This window comes from Pimephales promelas, chromosome 16 (genome assembly GCF_988280905.1).
Source record: "Pimephales promelas chromosome 16, fPimPro1.hap1.1, whole genome shotgun sequence".
In the NCBI taxonomy this organism is placed as follows: domain Eukaryota; kingdom Metazoa; phylum Chordata; class Actinopteri; order Cypriniformes; family Leuciscidae; genus Pimephales; species Pimephales promelas.
Window position 1 is genome coordinate 16,081,036 of NC_142784.1, and position 25,274 is coordinate 16,106,309.

Here is a 25,274-nt window from a genome sequence, read left to right on the forward strand (position 1 = left end):
TGCAGCCTTCACTCAGAATTTTTTCTTGTGTTCATAATTTTTTATAAGAGATAATATTTGATTGCTTAGTTTAATCTAATATTAAATTCAAGTCTGTTACCTAACGTTACAATTTTGAACTTGATGCTCTTGTCTTGGCAGTGTTAAGTAAATCATTGCACATACCGATGATGGATGGATGTATTGTGATTCACCTTTATAATTATGTTGAATAACATGTTGACGTAGAATTGTATAAAATAGATGTGTTATGTGTTTGTACACAGTCACAATGGCCAATCTGGAACAGTGGGTTAGTGACCAGCTTCATGACATCCTGGGTTTGAGTGACAGATATGTGGCTCAGTTCATGATCGGTCTGGTGAAGAAGTCTTCTGGACCTCAGGACTTTGTGGCTCGGCTTCAGCAAACCGGAACCATTGACGTTGATCAAAGAATCACAGCGTTTGCACATGAGCTGTATAACAAAGTATGGTTTTATAATCAGACAGTAAGCTTAACAGAATTCCTAAACTAAGACATACATTTAATGTACATATTTATGTAATTACTCTCCATTTCAGGCTCCCAAAAAACATGTGGCAGAAAAACCCGCCCGAGCGATTGAACGAAAAGTCATCGAAATGGAGAGAAAGAACAGAACCTACACTCTTCTGGAGGACAGTGAGAGTGATGGAGAGACAGAGGACAGAGGAAACGAGAAGAAAAGCAAAGACCGGGACAAAGGAAAGAAGAGGAAACACCTCAGACAGAAACGTGAGGAAAGTCCATCCTCCAGTGAAGAGGACAAGAAAAAGAGGTGATTATGACACTGAAACAGGGGTTTTCAATCTTTTAAATGCCACACACCCTCTAATATGATCCTTGTGCAAGAGACTCCCATCTTAAAATCAAAAAAGCGTCTATATAGTTGCTTGTATAAAAACAATTATATATATGTCAAACTATTATTCAGAAAATAATTAGTTTCTATGAAGTTACATATTCATTTTTTTGCCTACTCATTATAGTTCTGTACTGTTAGATGTATTATTTATTTACTTTTTATTAATATACAATAAATCTAAATGTTTTACACAGTTTTTCTATAACATTTCAATAAACCCGCTAACACTTGCTTGCATGTACTAACTAGATCATACAAACTAACATTCTCAATTAAAGGCTTTAAATGTGGTTCAATCAATCCGAAAGTGAGAACTTTTTGTTATACTATTGTGCTTTGTTTCCTCAATGATTTATTTCTCATGTTTGATTTTTGGCTCTTTCAGCACTAAGGTCATGGATGAGCCAAGAGGAGCCAAAGCTGCTAAAGAGGAGGACGAGGAAGAATGGGAGCGGGAAGAGAGAGAGAGAATTCAAGATCTGGAGGAGAGGGATGCATTTGCTGAACGAGTGAAACAGAAAGACAAAGACAAGACAAGACACGTACTTGAAAGAAATGACAAAAAGGTACTGCAAAATACATCCTTACTCCAACAAAATAAAGTCTGCTAGTTTACTATTGATGGATCTCGGTGTGATTTGGTCTAATATGAGGTCTGATGATCTGTACTGTCTGTTTTCATCATCTCAGGCTTATGAGGAAGCTCAGAAAAAGCACAAAATGGCTGAAGAGGATCAAAGAAAAATGGTGAGAAACTTTCTTTACATGCACAACAATGTTCTGATGCTAATTATACATTTATTTATGTAAGCATGTTAACCTGATTGCCATAACCCTTTTAATACAACATTCCAAATGCAAAAACAAATGCAAATGCATATGGCTCGTCCAATGTAATTGTATGTCCATGTCAAATAAAGATAAAAAAAAAAAAAAAAAAATATCTGTTGACATTCAGTGTGGTCTCTCTTCAGCTTCCAGAGTTAAGGAAACAGTCACGACGGCAGTATCTGAACAAAAGGGAGCAGGAGAAGCTGGAAGACCTCGAGGCTGAAATTGCGGATGAGGAATACCTCTTCTCCACTCAGAAACTCACCACAAAGGAAAGGAAAGATCTAGATCACAAGCGGCAGATCAGAGACCTGGCCCGAGACTACAAGAAAGCAGGAGCTAAAGAACAAGAGGAGAGAAAGAACAGATACTACATGCCAGAAGAGAACAGAAACAAGGTAGATCTCAGAGATTCAAAATGGCAATGCTGCAATATTTAAATCAGTGATCAAAATGAAATATCATGCTATAAATATTTTCATCTTTTTTAAGTTATTACTTTTAAGGATGCATTACATTGATCAAAAGTGACAGTAAAGACTTTTATAATGTTACCAAAGAATTTTATTTCCAATAAATACTGTTCTTTTAAACTTTCTATTCACCAAAGAATCTTGAAAAAGTAATGAGAAAGAGTAATGATGCTGAAAATAAAAAGCTTTGTCATCACAGGAATAAATTACACTTCAAAATATATTCAAATAGAAAACAGTTATTTTGAATTGTAATAATATTTCACAATATTTCTCTTTTACTATATTTTTGATCAAATAAATGTAGCCTTGGTGAGTGTAAAATAAGTCTTTCAAAAACATAAAAAAACAAAATCATTCCGACCTCAAAAATTTGCACAGTAGTGTATATTATAGGGCTGTCACGATTCTCCAAATCCTCGTTTTTATTACATTTTCGGTTCTAAGGTCACGGTTTGATTGTCGATTTATATCAGTCGGCCAATTTTTATCAATCAGGATGCTCTCTGCTCTCTCTTTCCATTCCTTTCAGTCCATTCCTCAAAAAAACATGGAGCTGGAGTTTGAGGAGACTCCCAGAGAGGGAGGCGGGGAGCAGGGCCGCTGGGAGGAGGCGAGAGTGGCCACCGCCACCCTGCAGTTTGGGGCCAGAGAAGAGCGGGAACGGCGGATAAAGGAGGAGCAGGAGAAGTATCAGCTCATTTTAGAGGAAGAGGAGATGATCAACTTCGTCAGCACGGCCATTACCATGAAGGGAACGCTGTCGGAGAAGGTTGACAGCACTCAAAAATTATACTCTGTGTTATACTCTCTGTATTGAGGTTTCCTCCAATTCTTTAATAATAATAATTATTATATTGATAATCATAATATAGTTAATAGCATAATCAAATGTAAAAATAGCCACTGCATAGTCTTAAGTGTATTTATTAAACATAATTTGATTATTATAACAGCTACAAAAGTTATTCAGTCGAGAGCAGTGAGTGCTCTTTTCTTTTATTGTTAACAATTATACATGTTCCTAACACACACAAGTGGTTTGCTTACAAAGGACATGCGTATGTTTTTTTTTTTATTAATATAGCCTGTAATAAGAGTAGTTTATTTGCAATAAAACAGTACATTAATATATGATAGGCCTATTTGTTTATATTCCCATTATTTTGTTTTTATGCATCGATGCTGAATCGTTCACATCAGCATTGTTATGCATCGTAAAAATGATTATATTCCACGGCTCTATTTCTGTATGTCTTTAATACAGAGAGTAAATACAGTCTTGTATCTTCCTGTTTTTGAACTGTAGGAAAGCGAACCCGAGATATCACAAGCTGAGAAAGAGAAGCAGTCCATTCAGGAAGTGAGACGCAGCCTGCCCATCTTTCCTTACAGAGAAGACCTTCTAGCTGCCATCAAACACCACCAGTTGTTGGTCATAGAGGGGGAAACCGGATCTGGCAAGACCACCCAGATCCCTCAGTATCTTGTGGAAGATGTACGTGCTTGTTATAAAACATTTATTTGCAAATAACTTTTAAGTTAAGTTTGTTTGGATCCAGTGGAGCTCCATTTGTCCATTTCTAGGTTTCACGTGAGAATATTAAGAAATCAGGAACATATAGATCCTCTCAACTTAATCTATAACTGGAAAAAAACATGAATTCAACAATAGATATTTTTAGAGATGTTTTTTTTTTATTGGGGTTTGGTGCCATAGTTTACATAGATCGCATCAGTTTCCATCCAATTTACACATTTCTGTGCTTAAAATCATAATAGCAACACAACAGTATATATTATATTAAATGGTTTATTTACCCAAAAATGAAATTTCTGTAATCTGTTACTCTGATGTCATTCCAAACCCATAAGACTTTTGTTCATCTTCAAAACACAATTGAAGATATTTGAATGAAATCTGAGATTTCTGCCCTCCATTTAAAGTCTTTTCACCCAATGATCTGAGACATCAAGTACATTGCTTTATATGATGAACAGGTTTAATTTAGGGTTTAAGTCACAAAACAAACGGTGATAAGCGAACATACATCAAGAACGTATGTGGTAAACAGAAGCTCAACCATACCTGATTTGGATTAAACCGCTCGATTAATATGGTTTTGATCTTTTTTTGAAGTGTCAGTTTTGGGCGAATAAACTTTCAATTCTTTCAGCACAGAAATCTCTCATATTTCATTAAAATGTCTTCATTTGTGTTCCGAAGATTTAAGAAAGTTTGAGTTTGGTATGACATAAATGACAGAATTTTTATTTTTGTGTGAACTAACCCTTTACGGCAGGAAATTTTAATTTCTTGATCTTTTGTTTTTTTTTCAGGGTTACACTGAAGGAGGAATGAAGATTGGCTGCACTCAACCTCGAAGAGTGGCGGCCATGTCTGTAGCGGCTAGAGTCGCACAGGAAATGAATGTCAAGCTAGGAAATGAGGTCATAATCCATCTGCTTATTAAATGTGTGATTTATACTTGATGAGACTGCAGGCTCGCCATTGTGTTTGTGTACATAAGAGAAGTGTTTCTAAAATTGTGGCAAATTAGTTTCAGTAATGTTGTCTGTCTTACCACAGGTGGGCTACAGCATCCGTTTTGAGGACTGTACGTCAGAGAGGACCATCCTGAAGTACATGACTGATGGCATGTTGCTCAGAGAGTTTCTTACAGAGCCCGACCTCGCCAGCTATAGGTAAAAACACAATTTTTTAAAATATAGGTCTGCTTTTCATTGTTGCGTTCTCTGTTCTTATTGGCTGTCTTTCTCTGTTATCAGTGTGATCATCATCGATGAGGCCCACGAGCGGACGTTACACACAGACATCCTCTTCGGTCTAATTAAAGACATTGCACGTTTCCGCCCTGATCTGAAGGTTCTGGTGGCCAGTGCCACTCTGGACACAGAGCGTTTCTCCAGCTTCTTTGACGACGCGCCTGTATTTAGGATTCCAGGCCGCAGGTTCCCTGTGGACATCTACTACACTAAGGTAATGGACCATGATTAAAGCATCCGGTTTGTCATATATGGGTGCAATGTTTTCTGTTCTTGTTGAACTAGAATGATATGCCATGTAGGGATGGGTACCGAAACCCGGTATTAAACGGGCCCCGGTACTGAATTTTGAAAGACCGCTGTATCGATAAGCTCGGACGTTATCGGTTCTGCTGTCGGTACTGGAGAAATTAAGTAAATGCATGTAAGTTGGGCTACTATTTATTATTCCTATAAAGAAGTTATCTTGAACATGTTTCGCCAGCCATTTCTATATCATAGTCTGTGATGCAAATTTGCAATTCGCAGTTCAGAAGAGAGAGAGAGAAGAGAGAGAGCGATCTCTCACGCAAAGCCACAGCACGCGCAACACGACAGCCCTGCTTAATGAGTGACAATGAGGACAGAACTAACATTCAACGTGGTTACACTTTAGATCTGGGATATTATTCTAATATATTTTGTATTTTGGCTTCCAAAGATTATAAAAAGAAGATATTTGAGATAAAACCGTTAAAAAAACGAGACGATCTATAACTTCCTTTACTTCACAGCACTGCGGAGCGCTGTCAGTTCTTCCTAAAACCCAAATGTAACCGTCAGAATCAGCACGATCAGCGATTGTTGCAAAATGCTGTCTTCTACTGTTGCAAGATCAAAAAATGGCTATTAAAAACACAAAAACCTGCGCAAGAGACGCTGTTCACAAGGCGGTGCGCGCTCCGAAAGGGACTGCCTATACTTGGGCTCGTGCGTCCTTAACTATCAAATATACATAAAAATGTCAAAATGACCAGCTCTGAGATTAACTTAAACACAGTTTATTCACTTAAACACAATTATGTCTTAAATGGACGTAAATAATAGGGAGAAAATGATGGTGCATCAGTCCCCATTAGATCTGCAATCGGTCTTAAAGGGGCAGCAGTCTAATAGCCTAAACCTGCCGACGATTCAGCCATTAATGCAAATCAAACAACAAAAGCCAGAGAAAATCACTCACAGCTTTTGAATGAGTAACTTTAGATTTAATAAGCATTATTCTATCTATGATAAACTATACAGTGCTATTTTATATTTGATTACTAGGTTTCTTTTCAGATAGAAACAATTACCTGAAAAGATGTTAGTACACCTTCCTGAAATTAAAGCACTTTGTATATAATTTGTATCTTTGATTAATTGTATTCTTGTGTTTGTACTTGTTTTTTTCTTATGCATCCTTTTTGTATAAACAAAAAAAGCCTGCACACAGCTGCATAACAAAAATATATTTTTCTTCGTTTTGCTTTTTCTATTTTACATTTCAAAATATAAAGTTTAATTATGTTCTTAATTCTTAAAAAAAAAAAAAACACCAAATAGAACCGATAAGAATACCGTTAAAGTACCGGATCGATAAGCGGTATCGGTAAGAGTAGTAATACCGATAAAACCTTAACGATACCCATCCCTAATGCCATGAGCTTGTGTATATGTGTGAGTGTGTGTATATATATATATATATATATATATATATGAAGAGTTCAGATGCAAAAGCCTCTAAATGCCATTTGAAATTTTCTCCTAAAATGACCATTTTTATCAAGCTTGTATATTTAAGTTCAGTAATTTCACTTAAATGATAATTAATAGGTAATCCTCATTGCCATTTATCAAAATGATCAAAATGATCATTTTAGAAGAAAATTTCAAATGGCATTTAGAGGCTTTTGCATCTGAACTCTTCATATATACTTTTTAGGGATGTCAATGATTAATCGACGATAACACATTTAATCGATAAAACTTATCGATCATCGATTAAGTAGGATCATACGTGCTGCTCAACCATGAAACATGTAAGCCGGTGTGGTGAAGTGTTGAGTCCCACTGAATGACACGCACCGGAATGACACACACCGGAGGGACTGTTTGGGACTATTTTACACCTTCATCATGACTATATACATTTGTGTGTGCATTCGCAGCCTTTTGGTTTGTGCAAATGTAAGTTGTAATAGTTTATTTTGTGTACGCCTATCTATATCTGATTTATGTCATATTGGAATTTGTTCAAGAATTGACGTGATCTTTAGCGTGCTCAGCTCAAACGACAATGCACGACTAATAGTGACTATTGGGACTGTCATATTACACAGGATTATAAAGAGAACAATATTGTAATAAAACATTGTGAATTATTTGGGTTTAGATGTCATGTCGCGTTGTTTCAGGAAGAGCGCATCCACCACAACATGAGAACTTGTGCATTCACGTAATTTTGTGAAGATATAATTTTGTAATATTATGTTTATTTTGTAAATATATATGATCAAATAGGCTTCAATTTTCTCCGTTGAAATAAATGGGGTTGCTGTGTCCATTTCTATTACTGTCTATGCGTTTGATCCATAGGTATAAACAAACTGCTTCGGTGTGTCGCATAGACATCGTCATCGTCTTGCTGCTCTCTCCCCGTTTAGATAATTTGGCGAAAATTTGGTCCATGGTATCCAGACTAGATCGCGCTGCTCAAAGACAGTATTACATTTAAAATATATTCAAATAGGAAACAGTTATTTTAAAATGCAGTAATATTTCACAATATTACTGTTTCTACTATATATATTTTTTTTAATTCAGTAATGTAGCTAATATCAAAATACATATCCATTTTCTTACTGTGCATTAAAATATTATGATGCATAAATTCACTATTGGCATTTATAATGATTGATTTTACATTTTTACATTTATGTTTTATTAATTTATTTAGACTAAATGGTATAGAATTGTAATATCAGCCGTTCTTGGACATGGTGTAAAAATCCTGTTTAGTGATTTCTCTGATCTTTAATTTTTACATTGCACATTGTTAATATCAATTGTCTTTGGTTTCAGGCTCCAGAGGCCGACTATCTCGAAGCATGTGTGGTGTCAGTGCTACAGATCCATGTCACTCAGCCGACTGGAGACATACTGGTCTTCCTCACAGGACAGGTCAGTCCTTGACACTCAGTCTGTTTAAAGTTCATAGTTCCCTTCTGGATGAACATGAGCTGTATCCATCAAGTCACAGTGTAGCAGTACCAATAACTTGTCATTTATAACTCCGTCACAGTCACCTTGATTGTAACATATAAATCATGCATTTTTTATTAATGAGTAAAGCTGCAGTAACATCTTCAGCACGTCAGCTCGATCCTTTCCATCTAAACTGATTATTTCTCTTATGACTAGTAGTAAATGTTTTATGAGCAGTAGGAAAACCATATTAATCCAAACAGTCACGCAGAGCCGAAGCACAACCAAAACAATTTTCTTCCACACAATGCAGACAGTTTTGTTTTTTAAACCACTAGAGGGCCAAAAGTTACGTAGTTTACCTTAAAACTTGATTTGCAATGTTGATAACTGCCTGTGAAAAGGGTCCATGAAGGTTTTTGTGTGAATGAATCTTGATTAGATTACATACATTTTCACTTAATACAAGCCTGCATCCCTTTTTCTGTTTTTCTGTACCAATTTATATTGGTAATATTGATGTTTACTGTGTCCTCTGGTGTTGCAGGAGGAGATCGAGGCGTGCTGTGAACTTCTACAGGAGAGATGTAGGAGACTGGGTTCTAAGATATCTGAGCTCCTTGTTCTTCCCATCTATGCCAACTTGCCCTCGGACATGCAGGCCAAAATCTTCAATCCCACTCCGCCTGGAGCACGCAAAGTAAGAAACGCCATTCCCTATGTTGGCCAGCAGGGGGCAGCATGTTTGTTTGAAAGCTACAAATACTTGTTTATTCATAATAGTGAAAAAAACTAATGCTAATTCTTATGTAAATGTTTTTCTTTAGAGGCTTTATTTTGTATATCATGTTAACACTGAAGAAAAAAAAAACATAACACTAAAAATTAAATTCTTGGGTAATGGTTTGTGGTTTTTCTTCTGTAGGTTGTGGTGGCCACAAATATCGCAGAGACGTCTCTGACCATTGATGGCATCATCTACGTGATTGATCCAGGTTTCTGCAAACAAAAAAGCTACAATGCAAGAACAGGAATGGAATCTCTCATTGTCACACCCTGTTCACGCGTAAGAGAAGCTTCAAGAAACGACGAAAACATTGTCTCACATTTATCTGTCGAGAATGCAGTTGACCCAAATATTCAGACAATATATACTCTTGTTACATAGAAATTATTATTAGTATCATTTCAATTTGTAATGTGTGTCTGAATGTAGATAAGTAATATTATAGCAGATAGCAGGTTATTGTCTGTCATAATCATTTGTCAAGGAGTCACTCATTTAGGTCATATTATAATATTGAAGGTTAAAATGATCATTTATGTGTGGAATTAGAGATTGATAATGTGTAATGTTATCACACAGGCCTCTGCCAATCAGAGAGCAGGTCGTGCAGGAAGAGTGGCTGCTGGGAAATGTTTTAGGCTGTACACTGCCTGGGCCTTTAAACATGAGATGGAGGAGACCACTGTCCCTGAGATCCAGAGAACAAACCTGGGAAATGTGGTTCTGCTGCTCAAAAGTCTTGGTAAGAATGAATGAATCAGTTTGTCTTGATGACTTTACCTTAACGAATCTACATGTTAGCTTGATTCCTATACACTGCAGGCATTAAACATATCAGATGTGTGAACTAGTGAACACTATTCCAAACCAAGAGGCATTATTTTAAAGAAAAACTGCACACACACACTCCACTAATAATTCACATAAAGTCTTCAGTGTCACATGATCCTTCAGAAATCATTCTAATATGATGATTTGCTGAAACATTTCATCTTCTTGTCAATGTTGAAAACAGGTGTGCTGCTTATTTTCATAGAAAATGTGATGCATTCATCTTTGATGAATAGAAAGTTCAAAAGAACATTGATTTGAAATGTGTCTTTTGTAACTTTAAAAGTGTCTCTACTGTCGGTTAAATGCATATTTGCTTAATTTTAATACTTTTTTTTTTTTAACAAGGATGCATTAAAATGTTTAAAAAATATATTACTGACCCAAACTTTTAAACGGGAGTGTACTTCAATTAAAATCACCTGGTACTTGTTGGTTAAGATTAAATTAAATTGAAATTAGTTTAGAGGAATGCCATTCAGACATTTTCAATAGAGTTTAATTGGCCCAATACTTTTTAGGGCATTCTACTAAGGTTAGTAGTGTTGAATGTTTTTGTAATAGTTTTTTTTTTCTATGAAGGATAATGGCAATTTGGGGTGTGGTACAGGGAAATTGAAATGTTAATTCATACATAAACCTGATGACACACCGTTTCACTCCCTGTAACCAAACACCAAATGTTTTTTTTTTTATTGTGTGCTTTATATCTAACATGTTTTTCCTGATCTGTGCGTCAGGCATAAACGACCTGATTCATTTTGACTTCATGGATCCTCCTCCTCACGAAACGCTGGTGTTGGCTCTGGAGCAGCTCTACGCTTTGGGCGCCCTCAATCACCTCGGTGAACTCACTAAGGTGTGCAGAAACAAATTAAAATGCCTTTATAAACCTACAGTTATGCTACAAATGGTTTTCTAAACCCTTAAATACTTTAATGAACTCAATGATTTTCAACAAAAGACTGTCAATTAGAGTTCTGGACTTTGAAAATAAGTATATGAAGGGTTCAGATGCAAAAGCCTCTAAATGCCATTTGAAATTTTCTTCTTTAATGATGATTTTTATCAAGCTTGTATATTTAAGTTCAGTAATTTCACTTAAATGACAATGATAATTACCTATTAATTGTTATTTAAGTGAAATTACTGAACTTAAATATACAAGTTTGATAAAAATCATCATTAAAGAAGAAAATTTCAAATGGCATTTAGAGGCTTTTGCATCTGAACTCTTCATATACACCAATTACTCTAAAGCTGCAGATTTATATTATGCCAATGTACGGCTCTTTTGTCTTGGGTTTTGACTTTCTTTTGTTGTTCTTGCGCTGTAGCTCGGCCGAAGGATGGCTGAACTTCCTGTGGACCCCATGCTGAGTAAAATGATTCTGGCTTCTGAACAGTAAGTCTAATCTGCAAAAAAAATCACCTCAGTTTACTTATATGCTAATTTCTTTCATGGAGTCGTCATTGTAATGTTTTGTTCTTTGTTCTTTGCTCTCTCCCGAAGTTATAAGTGCTCCGAGGAGGTTCTGACCATTGCAGCCATGCTGTCAGTGAACAACACCATTTTCTACCGCCCAAAGGACAAAGTGGTCCACGCTGACAATGCTAGGATGAACTTTGTGGTACCAGGAGGAGATCACATGGTGCTGCTTAATGTATATACACAGGTGTGTTTATGTGTGCATGTGGAAACACCACTCAAAGTGGCAATCAACCTCAGATCTGAAGCATTTTTAGGACCTGGTAGTTGCGGCAACTGAAATGTTTTGTTTTTTCAGAAATGCTTTGTCAGTCTCATCTAGCTTGACTTCCTTATGAGAGATGTGCAGCAATTATAGAGCCAAACAGGTTATGCAGGCCTGTCCAGGCAATGGCATACGTGTATGTGTTTATGTAGATGCTGTTGCAGGAAGTTCTTTGTCTTGTACATTCATAGCTTTGGAGTGAACAATGTTTTGTAATAATGACTGTTCAAACAGCAGAAACAAAGACCATATTCATTACAAATAAGATATTTTCGCAGCATTTGGCACCTAAAATTAAGCATTTAGGAGGTTTTTTTGGGGGGGGGGATAAAAGAAAAGTTACAGAAAAGATTGTATTTAGTAGGGCTGTGAAACGATTAATCAAGATTAATCGTATCCAAAATTAAAGTTTGTGTTTACGTAATATATGTGTGTGTACTGTGTACTGTATAATTATTTTGTATAAATACACACACATGTATATATTTAAGATAATTGTGTTATTTATATATAAAATGTTTATATATAATATAAATTAGGCTATATATAAACACATGCATGAGTGTGTTCTGTGTATAATTATTTTGTATATATAAATGCACACACTTGCATGTATTTAAGAAATATTTATTATATATATTATGAAAAAACAAACTTAGTATGCGATTAATCGTTTCACATTTCAGTTTAATTCTTTCAGTCTGTTGATCCTAATAGTATTTGTACCATACAAATATCGTTGTCTTACATTTACATTTATTCATTTAGCTGACGCTTTTATCCAAAGCGACTTACAATTGCTATATATGTCAGAGGTCGCACGCCTCTGGAGCAACTAGGGGTTAAGTGTCTTGGTCAGGGACACATTGGTGTCTCATAATGGATTCGAACCCCGGTATCTCACACCATAGGCATGTGTCTCATCCACTGCTCCATCATCACCCCATCGTCTTGCAAGAATGCTTCTGCCTAGAAAAATTCAGATGTTGTGTTGACCTCACAGTCCCAAAAAAAAGTTTTTCTTACAATTTATTCTACCTTTCAGCTGGACCTCACTATGCTTATTTTTAGTAAAATATTAAAATGTTTTCTATCATGTTTTTTTAAATTAATTTAAATTTGAATTTCTGTCTTTAAATGCACATTATCATATTAACAACTATATATGTGTATATGAAGAGTTCAGATGCAAAAGCCTCTAAATGCCATTTGAAATTTTCTTCTTTAATGATGATTTTTATCAAACTTGTATATTTAAGTTCAGTAATTTCACTTAAATAACAATTAATAGGTAATTACCATGGCCATTTAAGTGAAATCACTGAACTTAATTATACAAGCTTAATAAAAATGATCATTCTAGAAGAAAATTTCAAATGGCACTTAGAGGCTTTTGCATCTGAACTCTTCATATATACGTAGTTACACATATAGCAACTATATACACACACACACACACACACAAAAAGCTTTCCTGCAGCTCAAACAGTAGAGGGATGGTGCTTGCAGGTCATGGGTTCGATTCCCAGGGATAGCAAGAACTGATACGAATGTAAATGTGTACCTTGAAATGCAATGTAAGTCGCTTTGGATAAAAGTGTCTGCCAAATGTGTAAACGTAATGGTCATCGTCATTTTTTTAGAAGAGTAATCTGGTTGTGTATCAGACTTGTCCCATGCAAAAAAACATGCCATTATTGTCTCCAGACAATAAATTGTATTTCATAAAATGTATTTTCACCTGAATAGAAGAATGTATTAAATAGTCTCTCTCTGTCTCTGTCAGTGGGTAGAGAGCGGTTACTCCACTCAGTGGTGCTTCGAGAACTTCATCCAGTTCCGCTCTATGAAGAGAGCTCGAGATGTGCGTGATCAGCTGGAGGGGTTGATGGACAGGATCGAGGTGGAACTGTGCAGCTCCGACAGTGACAGCGTTCCCATCCGCAAGGTCATTTCCTAATTTCCCTACATTGCTTCCTTTCTTGCATTTCCTCCAGTGATAATGTGTTTGGACAGAAGTCTGATCCTTTGCATGTGATGGCTATCTAAACTTTATGAACCTGGGGCCATATGTATAAAGCCGCTCTGAGTAAAATTTTTGTCTTAAGTGTGTCAAAATTCGAAGTGACGTCATTTTACTCTTATTCCTTGAAAGGTTCCTTAGTGTTAAGACTAGGTCTCAGCTCCCAAATTATTAAAGAGTGCTGGATACTGTAGGTATCCTAACCTACTTAGACAAGAGAGAGGAGGAGACCACACACATTCTAATGAAGATATCAGGGATGCCCGATATATCGGCCCCGAGTGGTGAACAGTGACCATCTGAAGTGTCTCAGCTGAAGGAAATAATCCATTATTTATCGGCTTTAATATATTGACCACATTTTTTTATTGGCAGATATCGCCATGACGGTTTTGAACTGCTTGAAATACGATTGAAATCACTTCAAAAACGGGAAAATACAGTTTAGTGAAACGTGCAGCGCAAGTCTGTCATATACGCTACATTGAACATCATTATAATTGCTTGCTTCGGGCGTGGATTGTAACGGTGAGACTTTTGTTCTTGTAATCAGACTCTCAAAAACTACATAAAAACTTTTTTTACCGGCCAAAATATAAAGGTTATCGGCTTTCAAACGTAAAGAATTATCGGTTATCGGACAAAAAGGGAGTTAGTAAAATGACACAGGCTTGATTGTCAAGGTATTCTTTTTGTAACTGGCCTTGTGTGAAATTTGATAACTTCTTCCACTCTACAAATCAGTGCTCTAACTGCAGAAATGAAAGTGATAATTAATCAGTCATAACCAGTTATTAACATTTCATTTTTTTAAACTAGTTTCTTTGTTTTACATCCTAGACAAAAAAAGATGTCTGCACAATTTGGCAAGGTTCATTGCTTTATTATGCAATATGCTTACAAAATTATTATATTTAATACTTGGATAAAGGGTGATTTTAAGAAACTCAATTTTTCTAGGCCAGTCAACACGTTTAGCCACTACTGTGTGGCAGTATCTTTGACTTTCCTACTGATCTTCGTACCATGATGTGGCAAAAGCAAGCTTGTTCGAGCCAGTGATGGAACTCATGTTCACATCAACTGCAAATGAGGAGGCACACATCAGTAGGAACTGATTTCACAGGATCAATACTTGTGCATGATAAGTTTGCACAATGCAGAGCTTAATTTAAATATTAAAATAAAGTTTCATTGTCTTAATTAAATGATTTTTATATACTGTATATATATTCTTTTACATGAAATGATTGGTGTCACACTGCCATGAGTACTCTTGGCTCACTATTGGCTGATTCAGAGGTTGAGGGCAGCCATTTTTTAGTTGACATCTTTGTAGTCCTTAGTTCGCAACACTTGCCACCTCAGTTAGCACCTAAGAGTCTTAGACTGCTAAAAGTTGCTTTTATATTTTTTATAAATAGCTCCTACATTTAAGTCCTACTTTTTACTAAGAATTTAAAGCTTAAAGAGGTAGTTCACTTTTCAAAAAAACCTTTGCTGATAATTTACTCACCCCCATGTCATCCAGGATGTCCATGTCTTTCTTTCTTCAATCGAAAAGAAATGAAGGTTTTTGATGAAAACATTCCAGGATTGTTCTCCATATAATGGACTTCAATGGGAACCAAACGATTCAAGGTCCAAAAGACAGTTTCAGTACAAACTGCAAACTGTTCAAAGGGCTTTAAAGGATTCCAGATGATAAATAAGGGTCTTATCAAGCGAAACGATCGCTCATATAATAAATAAATAACAAAGTTCGAGCAGGAGAGTCACAAACGTGCGTCACAGTACAGAGCAATGCGAGCATTTGAGCTTATAAAACTTAAACTTTGTTATTTATTTATTAAATGAGCGATTGTTTCATATGATTAGACCCTTATTCATTGTCTGGAATCGTTTAAAGCCCTTTGAACAGTTTGCAGTTTGTACTGAAAAAGTCTTTTGGACTTTGAACCATTTGGTTCCCATTGAAGTCCATTATATGGAGAAAAATCCTGGAATGTTTTCATCAAAAACCTTCATTTCTTTTTGACTGAAGAAAGAAAGACATGGAGATCTTGGATGACATGGGGGTGAGTAAATTATCAGCAAAAGTTTTTTCAAAAGTGAACTACTCCTTTAAGCCTATTCTTACAAGCATTTTTGTATACATGAATTTAGCTTTATAGACTGAATTCCCTTTAAGTTTTGACAATTTTACTTGTGGCCTTTGGCTAAAAAGTTTGAAGAATTTGTGGCACAATTTGCAAGGTCAACTATTAAAGTAAGTGCTTGCTTGTCTCTTTGGGGCTTTTAACATTGTACTTAACCTGAGGTTTACATCTTTTTAGCCCAGGTTACAGTGTTTTATTCTGAGGGGGGAAATTTTGAACAGGGAAATTCAATTAAACTTTACTAAAAATAACATTTTAAGATTAAATCTGTCTCTCATGTCTTTGTTTTTTTGTCTTTGTCACTTTGAATCATACGTTTTTTAAAAGACGATGTGATCATATGAAAATTATTTGACTGTAGGATGCCACGATTGACCAATCAGAATCATGTATTTCAGAGAGCATTTGTAATAAGGATTAATACACCGTAGTGCAACTTCACTGGATCATTATATATAGATGTGCTTGCTTTTTCTTCCAGGCTGTGACTGCGGGATATTTCTACCACACAGCACGCTTGAGTAAAGGGGGTTATAAAACAGTCAAACACCAGCAGACTGTTTACGTCCATCCCAACAGCTCACTCTTCGAGGAACAGCCACGCTGGATGATCTACCACGAGCTGGTCTTCACCACCAAAGAGTTCATGAGACAGGTATGGAGTCGTCCTTCACATTCTTTGTATTTTGAATAAGATATATAAGATATAACTAATATTATTGAAGATAAAAATCATACTTTGTGTGACTGGTACTTTTTGACTTGAGCCTGTAAACAAGCGCATAGCATCACCTTAAAATACACTCCTAAAGGTGTGTTCACCCTTGACAGGTTTGGTTAGATTAAAATTAACTCTGGTGCAATTGCTAAACGAACCAAAACCAGGATGTGGTGTCACTAAAGATGTGAGCCTAAATAGGACAGAACGCTCAAGCATAGCTGGTTTTTCTCATCATCGGAGGAGGGATTGCAATTTTATGTTAAATCTAAATTCAACTTCGCTTGGGTTTTGTCCATTATTAAATAAAACTGTTTTGATTTGTAATTAAACTCTCTGTAACTAAACTATCCTTCTGATATGGTTCAGACATCACAATAGTTGGGTGTTACCATACACCATCAGCTGAATCCAAAGCTTATTGATATCTGATCTTCTTCATAACTGTACTAAATCAGAATTGGTCATAATTGGTACTGGTTCTTAAAATGCCTATTTTTAGGCACTCATATCATTACGCCTGCTGCACTCATGGTACGGCAGTAAAGTTTCTTGATTATTTGCCTATTAATCAAAAATGAGCCTATTTCCCAAAAAAGTGGAGTGTCCCTTTAATTATTCTTCAGAAAATGTACAAATATGCTTTATTCTAAACCTTTTTCTATACAAAAATCTGTTTTTAGGTGATAGAGATTGATAACAGCTGGCTTCTGGAAGTGGCTCCTCATTATTATAAGAACAAAGAACTTGAGGACGGCAGCAGTAAAAAGATGCCCCGCAAACAAGGCAAAGCCCGTGAAGAACTGGGCTGATCCTGGGATAAGACGAGCAAGAGACTCTTCCGCCCAATATGACACTGAATCTGAGTCACAGACAGACAGGAGATCAGCAATGGCAGAATCTCCGGCAGTGTCCCTCTGGAAATTATCAGACACTTCGTTCGGTAATTTGCTGGTCCTGTGTAAAATATTTTGGCGACTCGTTAATTTTATGTTTCAGCTAAAGTTGTTTTCATGTGTTTTAATGAGGAAATATATTTTTGTTGACAAGTATTCACGTGTTTTTTATTGGTATTCAGATATGCTGTTTTATATCATGTGACCTCTGAAACTATTAAAGAGGTATGGCTTGATGTGGATTAAGAGAAGAATGTTATCAAAGGTCGCACAATTGTTGGTTATTAAGGAAACAATGTTTTCTTAAATACACAGAGACTGTTTTCAGTGTCATGCTAAACCTCGAGCACGTGTCTGTCAAGACTTTTGCCCTTAGGTGACTGTCTAAAATACAATAAGTTTAGGGAAGGGAGCCAGGAGTAAATGTTAATACTCAGAAATTGGTATAATAAAGTAAATAAAATGACACAAACCATGGATATATCAATATAAAAGGAGAGGATTGTGCAATAAAATGTATTTATTAATGAAGAAAGTCAATGTGTTACAACAGGCACACCCTGCAGTTTGTATTTGAGTATGGATCAGCATAATCCAAAAGCAGAAAATTCATGTAAAATTCGATTTTTAATTTTTACATTTGATTGTTTATTTATTTACATTTACCCTAGAAAGGCATAATTCTGTCCCCTGAAACTTTGTGCCATATAGTTTAATATATAGCCAGCAGTCAATGATTGATATTTTCCAGTAATTTGTATTTTCCCCCGAAGCTCCCAGATGAACAGACAAACAGACGAAATTAGCCGTTAGTCAATGAGTAGCTAAAGTAGTAAAATTGACTGTTAATGTCAACAGGAAGGTTTTTTTCACCAGAAATCCATTTAAAGGCAGGGTAGGCAATTTCAGAGAGGCTAGCAAAGCGAGCTAGCTTTGAAAGCACAAAACCCCAGCTTCCTTTCAGAGCGTCTCCAAAGTTGCGCCTCCTTCAAAACACACAGGAAACTTACAGGATATTCTTATAATATGATGACCTCTTAGATGTCAAAAGCTCAAGGAAAATTCAACCCGATCTCATGAGAATTCATACGAATTTTACGAGGTGGCTAATTCGTAACAATTCGTACGACCTCACTCATACGAATTAGTACGATTTTTGCTAAATCGTACGTATTTCACGAATTGGGCAATTCGTATGAATTCGTACGAGTGACCTACCCCTGACCCCGCCCCTAAACCTACCCATCACGTGGGTTTAGGCAAATCGTACGAATTTGTACGAGTGAGGTCGTATGAATTAGTACGAATTAGCCACTTTTTAATCACTCGTACGAATTCGTACGAATTGGTAGTGAGATAGCGTAGGAAAATTTGATTTCTCAGTTCATCACCCCTTTAATTTCAATACATTTAAAGTAGGCTATGCCTCCTCGTATGGATAGAAAATGGTTATATTACAGGACACAAATTCAGATAGGCTTTTCAGAGTTTACTCAACATGTTTTATTATGACAGGTTTCAAAAATAATGAATATAAAAATAATGTATCTTCTGTATTAGAAAAATAAATATATAAATAACTTAAAAGAAATACCTCCAAATTGAACAAAAATAGCTCTCACAAACTTACAAAAACGAACTAACAATATATATATATATTTAGTTTTCTTCCTCTTTATCCTGTTTTTCTTCCTCGTCCTCCTTCAGCTGATCTTTCCCAGCAGTTTTTTGAAAACCGGGACATTTTCATTACTTTATAAAAAATGGATATAAAATCAAGACTGTTGGTCACCATATTGTCATGATAGTGTGTTGTGTGAACGGCCCCCTATTAAAGTCCCTCTGCATTTCACGTTTTTTTTAAAACCAAACATTCATTCCGGTCCCACTTTATATTAAGTGGCTTTAAGTACTATGTACTTACATTTAAATTAATAATTTGATACAAAGGAATTATTGTGTACATACATGTTTTTACATTGTACTTAGTTTTAAAAAATACCAGCATGTAATTACAGCCGTAATTAATTTATGTAATTACATCTGTAATTACACAGCTGACCCATCCCTTACACTTAAACCTATACCTTAAACCTACCCATACCACCACACCTGTCCCTAACCTTACCTGTATCCCACCTCAATAGCTCTAAAAGTGATTTACAATACAACATGAGCACAATAAGTACATTGTACTTATTTTTAAATGTAAGTACATAGTACTTAAAGCCACTTAATATAAAGTGGGACCTTCATTCCTAGTAAACACCAGCCAGAATAAGCTAGTTTTCCATAATTTACAAACCGGTTACTTATCTGAGGCGATCACCTTTTATTGTTCAAACCTACCAGCGACTACAATTAACCGCTACATCTGCCCTTTAATCTAAAAACAGTCTGGAAATCTGATCCTCCACATGCAGCCATGTGAATTTTGCATACGGGTTATCCAGTCATCCAGAAATGCCATTTCTGCTCTTCTAGGCTATCTTACTGTGAAACATGCAATAGTGTGTTAACAACACTTAATCCCAGATAAAAGTACAGGTACAACGTCTATGTGTGATAAAGTGAAGGAGATTCACACCACAACAAACAGAATCAGTCTTTATAACACAAAATGTCTACATGCTGGAATGGGATAGTGCTTCCTCAACCCTTATCATGGTGGATGTGTGTGTGAATAGCATTAGCCTAGTCACTTAATTTATCAGTGACGTCCTGGGATCTTAAACTTCCTTATTGTTATGGAGCATATTTCCAGTTATATGTCCTGGAGTACATCGATGACACTTTTTTAGAGCATTGAAAAGTACACTTTGTGGATTCGGTTTCATTCAAGGTCAGAAAAACAAAGTATTAGTCAGTGGATTCCTCGCATTCATAATGGTGTAAATGGCAACTGGACAAGTTTAACAGGTATGACATGGTAAAGGGAGGGAGGGAGGGATGGAGGGAGGGAGATAAACATGCAGAAGAGGTGGAGATACTTTGCCAACGTTAACTAACATATGATGAAAACTGCAGTGATATGTTTTGAGGAAGACAGAAAGGACTGGGTTGGACACCTTTCACGTTGCGTTGTTGGATGCACACCTGGAATATGTGCTTCTGGAGCCAGGCAAACTTTAGAGGGACCTAAACATCTGGGTTCAACTGCTCTTCGGCTCAGAGGTAGATTGTACACTTTTTTGTGGTTTTAACTTATCCAATATGGAGACATGGGCTAGTTCACTGTAAAAAAACAAAAGATATGATCAATAATTTATGGCAACAATTGTTTTTACATTGCTTTAACACACCAAAATAAGTTTTTAAAAATTTGTTATACAAGTTTCAACTATTTTGGAGTCGTTGAAATGACTTAAAAAAAAATTAAGGCAGCGACCTTTTTTTTTTTTTTTTTAAACAGTGTTGTCACATGGCTATTACAACTGTAAGGGTTTGAGTCAACAGCCCAATTACACAAATATATACTCTCTCTTTTGCATATTGACCGAGGGTCATTCTTAACTCTATAGCCTATACTGTAACATATTTTATCCTCAAATTTCTATGGCCTCTAAATTATCGACACAATCAAAACTTTTGTTGTACACAATCTACTAAATGGCTTCTGTCATCTGATGAATATTTCATATTTTGAGCAAGTAAAAGACTAAAAAGAAATACACCTAGCTCAAACCTCTTTTCTTTTGTGAATTCTGTCCTCCAAACTAAAATTTATATTTTGGCTAATATTTTGCTTGTATATTTTGTCACACGTATGTTTCATTTTGTAATTTATTTAAAAATGCTACTTAACTCTATTATTCCAGTGTGACAAATTGCCCCACATATTGCAATGTTACGCAAATCAAGTCTTCTCTGTTCATTTTTTGAGGAAATAATGGCCTTTTTTAAGCCATTTTTTAATCTTTAAGGTATATGCCTAAAGGAACTGACTTTAACAAACAAACTTGGACAAAATTATGTAAAAAGTGTGTCTTGATCTTAAATGAAGGGTGTGTTATTGTCATAGTTAAGTGACAGGTCTCAACAGACTTGATCTGGTTTGTGCTAAACCTGTGGGTGTGTGCTTTTAATTTGGGAAGTCCTTTAGTCCAAATACATTCATATTCTGAAAATAACCAGTTCTGCTTTCTGCTCAATCCTAAAAATAAAGGTGTTGTGTTTAATGTGGCCAGTTGGTATAACATTTATAGATAGAACTGAGTGCACGAACATGTGCTAATTCTGAACAACTAAATTCAACCTGGATTTTACATGTTCATTATATAACATTTAATGATGTAATTGTTTGCTGTAGACATTCCTTATTTTTTTCACGAGTTTCTTGACTTGATTTACAGTTAAAGCTTAACTATAAGCAAACAGAATGAAACTGGGATCTGCACCTTCCTGTAAAAACTTGATATTCTGGTTGGCATTCCTGCAGAGTCAGATTTTGAGTTTAGGTCAACTCTCTTATGGGATTTACAAACTAATTCTGGGTTTATTTGAAATTCCCTGTCAATTAGACAGTTGGTTAGCGTGTTATCCCCTGGCCAATGGTGCCAATGTAAAACAATATGGTACAATACAACGGCAGGTTGTTTAGCGACAGGCGTTCATAAATACCTCAGTGCTTGGGCTGGTTTTGTTGCATAAACCTGGCAACCGTGTGCTTTGCTCGAGTATTGTTTTAGCAATTTACAAACCGATTGACCCGGCCATATTCGCTGAGATGTTATCAACCTCATAAATATGCAAATAAGAATGGTAGCCTGAGGTTTACAATTGTTCATTGTGTTAATTACTAACCCAAGATCACATAAAACATTGTAATATATGGAACAAGATCACTCAGAATTATGTAAAGTAAACCCTGTAAAGCCTGACATATGAAATAATCATCTGAAAAATCTATTTTTTTTTAAATGGAGAATTTGACTGAACATTTAAATTGCATATGTGTTTTTGTTGAGTATCATCTTTTATGGCTCATATGGTGAGAATATGGCGCTCACACTTGACTTGAGGAAAAAAAACACCAACATTTTATTGTCATTATTGTCAATTTGGCAGTTTCTTAAAATATATATGGCCAAAAATTCAAATGAATTGAAAGATGAAATGAAAGATGTACAAATAAGCGTTCCTCAAAAACCATATTAAAATCAAATTTGACATTTTTACATAAAAAAAAATGTTGTGTATGTATGTATTATATGGATAATCCAGTAAACCAAGTTGCTTCAGTCCGGTAAATGTTCATCTTGTAATATTTCTAATGATATAAAAGTTATTATTACGCTTTCTTTCTAAATCAAGATTTTAAAGCAAAAAGACACGTGTGGTGAATCACAACCTGAAGGTGGACGTTTTTAGAGAGATACTAAAAGGGAAAATGATAAACTAAAAAATGCTGGGTTGTTTTAACCCAATTTTGGGTAAACCCAACGGTTTAAACCCAAACGTTTGGTTAAAAATGTCATTAAAAAAAATGTAACCCAATGGTTGGGTTTGTCCATATTTGACACAAAGTTGGGGTGAACAACCCAGCATTTTTTTAGAGTCCATCAATGAGATGGCATGGAAGCACGTTTTTTTATCAAAGATTTGATCATGTTGATCATTTAGAGGCCTTCGAAATTTGGCTTTATATGGGTCGATGTCAAATCGATTTCAAACATGAAAGATAGAGGAAACACAAGGCCATTCAATGACTATAACAGAATACGAAGAAAAGCAAGCAATAACCAACAAGCAATGTTCTCATCACACTTGACTGCTAATGGCAAACTTCAGTTTACGGCCTCCACCTTTGAGTTGCAGAGCTGTACACTTTGGTGACCTGAGTTTGTTCTTGTGCAAGGTCATGCGGCACTTTTTGAAATCATGTGCCTGTTGAATGTAAATTCCATCGACTGTATTTGTAATCTAGACTGATGGCGTATTGCTTCATGTCCCCTTGCAGGCTTTTCCGCACGACACTTCCATTTTCTCCTAATCCACTCCTGTGGATCCAAGGCTCTACACAATGAGCGATGGCAAAGAGAAACCCCAGGGCAGCAAAAAAGGGCCCAATGTCAAGCCTACAAGTAAGGGCAGCTTCAACCTGGGAACTACAGAGCGACGACACAAGCCTCTTAGGAGAAGCCGCAGCAACGAGGCGGAAAACCGGCGTCGTGAAGATAGCCGGGGTAGAGAACGGGACCGGAAGGAGAGCGCAAAGCAACAGCGGGGTCGGAGCGAGGAGGGAAGGAGGCGAGATCGCGACCACGAGCCTGGACACGACAAGACGGAGCAACCCAAAGACGACCTGGAAGACACCGAGTGCATTGTGTGCTTCTGCAGCTTCGACAACGTCTTCAAGACTCCCAAGTTACTTTCCTGCGGACACACGTTCTGCCTGGAGTGCCTGGCACGCATCAACGTCAATTCTCCCGAGGTCAAGATGCTGATTTGCCCCATCTGTCGGGAGCTGACGGTAATCCGACACGGCCGAGATCTGCCTCACTTGGGAAATAACGAAGAGATCTTCCGGAAACTTCCGGCCGACATGCAGAGGGCGCTTTCCGTGCGCTTTAAACGCAGCCAGGGTAAACTCATCCTTAAGAATCCCACACCAAACAGCTTTATTAAGACCAGCTTACACCTGCCGGTGTTAAAGAAGAAGGAGGAGCAGGCCGGTAACCCACTTGGAGTCATGGAGGAAGGTCTGGGCCAGGCGACTATGATCGACGTGGGAAGACCGCCCAGCAGGATGAGGGGTCGCATGAGAAGGTTAATGTATTCCAATCAGTGCTATTATGCCGTACTTGGAGCCATTATCGTAATCACCGTGGCTCTGATGCTGATCGGCATCTTCACCTTTGTGGTGATGCCCTTTATGCATAAACCAGGTACACCAATCCAGAACCTAACTACTCCAAGCCAATCACCTTGAGGGATGATGAAAACACACAGCACCTAAGAAGGATGTCGGGCAAAGCAAACAAGCTAAATTCTTATAGTTGAGCCTGTTGCATTGAACACAACACTGCATGTTTTGTATGTGTTTGTGTTAGAAGCTTCAGACTGGCTCGATTGGAATGAACTGGAAAAACTTGAACCTTTCGTACACTGAAGGCAGTTTAGCATGGATGTATTTTACACAGACTGAGAGATTATTATGCAAAGATCTGTAAGAACAAGATGCTATGATGACGTCTCATCCCGAGGCGTCATATACTGACGTTTTTGACATTTTGTCTACATCCAAAACGCATGGCACCCTTTAGCGTCAATATGAGACGCATATTGGCCAGAAGGCGCCTCCTAGTGGTCTAACCCTAACCCTACCCCAGACCTGAACAAAGCTCTGTGCGTGTTATATTGACGCTAAAGGGTGCCATGTGCGTTGGATTTAGAAGAAATTTCGCCCTAGGATAAGAATGCTTTGGTCTATAATATGACCAATGATGAATTTTCTAAACTGTGAATCAATTTTATTTTTTTTCTAAAATATTAAATAATACTACTATTGTACATTATTACTATCCCCTTTGATTTAATGAAGAATTATGTTTTTTAATGTACTGTAAGGTATTTTGTATCTATATGGTTTGTGGTATTGACGCGGAAAGACAAAAATGTGACAATTAATGTGACAGCGTGACGACCAATGCAAATAATATCAGTCTGAAAATGTACATGACAGCAGAAATGTTCTTTCTCATGTTGGAAAGACATTATTTAGAAATGTAATTCTTTGAATTATGCTGCACATAATGTTAATAACATACTCTTAATTGTAAAATTATAATGTGTGTTCATAGTTTTTTATTCATTTGCACAAATGGGGAGAGGCAAAAAAAGCGGAAAATAATAAACGTTTTAGACCATTTTCTGGTTGCGTGATACACTTTCAACTATTTTGT

The 25,274-nt window shown here is 36.4% G+C and overlaps 2 protein-coding genes across 3 annotated transcripts in view; both read left to right on the top strand.

Annotated features, from left to right (window-relative positions):
- Positions 1-17,612, top strand: part of dhx16 (DEAH-box helicase 16) — a 42,407-nt gene extending 24,795 nt beyond the window's left edge. For both annotated transcript variants that reach the window (XM_089121088.1, XM_039669351.2), the window contains 20 exons: positions 267-469; positions 564-799; positions 1,272-1,452; positions 1,577-1,633; positions 1,861-2,115; positions 2,723-2,962; positions 3,500-3,688; positions 4,531-4,641; positions 4,781-4,896; positions 4,981-5,191; positions 8,080-8,178; positions 8,750-8,902; positions 9,128-9,268; positions 9,569-9,731; positions 10,561-10,679; positions 11,158-11,225; positions 11,334-11,496; positions 13,361-13,522; positions 16,238-16,411; positions 17,158-17,612. In XM_089121088.1, the coding sequence (XP_088977214.1) occupies positions 272-469; positions 564-799; positions 1,272-1,452; positions 1,577-1,633; positions 1,861-2,115; positions 2,723-2,962; positions 3,500-3,688; positions 4,531-4,641; positions 4,781-4,896; positions 4,981-5,191; positions 8,080-8,178; positions 8,750-8,902; positions 9,128-9,268; positions 9,569-9,731; positions 10,561-10,679; positions 11,158-11,225; positions 11,334-11,496; positions 13,361-13,522; positions 16,238-16,411; positions 17,158-17,286 (3,165 nt within the window). In that variant the 5' untranslated portion in view covers positions 267-271 and the 3' untranslated portion in view covers positions 17,287-17,612. The remainder of the gene's footprint in view (positions 1-266; positions 470-563; positions 800-1,271; positions 1,453-1,576; positions 1,634-1,860; positions 2,116-2,722; positions 2,963-3,499; positions 3,689-4,530; positions 4,642-4,780; positions 4,897-4,980; positions 5,192-8,079; positions 8,179-8,749; positions 8,903-9,127; positions 9,269-9,568; positions 9,732-10,560; positions 10,680-11,157; positions 11,226-11,333; positions 11,497-13,360; positions 13,523-16,237; positions 16,412-17,157) is intronic.
- Positions 17,613-20,376: 2,764 nt separating this feature from the next.
- Positions 20,377-25,238, top strand: rnf183 (ring finger protein 183). The gene is made up of 2 exons (XM_039669360.2): positions 20,377-20,544; positions 23,330-25,238. Exon 2 carries the CDS (start codon positions 23,393-23,395, stop codon positions 24,299-24,301), a length of 909 nt encoding a protein of 302 aa, XP_039525294.2. The 5' UTR covers positions 20,377-20,544; positions 23,330-23,392; the 3' UTR covers positions 24,302-25,238.
- The last annotated feature ends 36 nt before the right edge of the window (positions 25,239-25,274 follow it).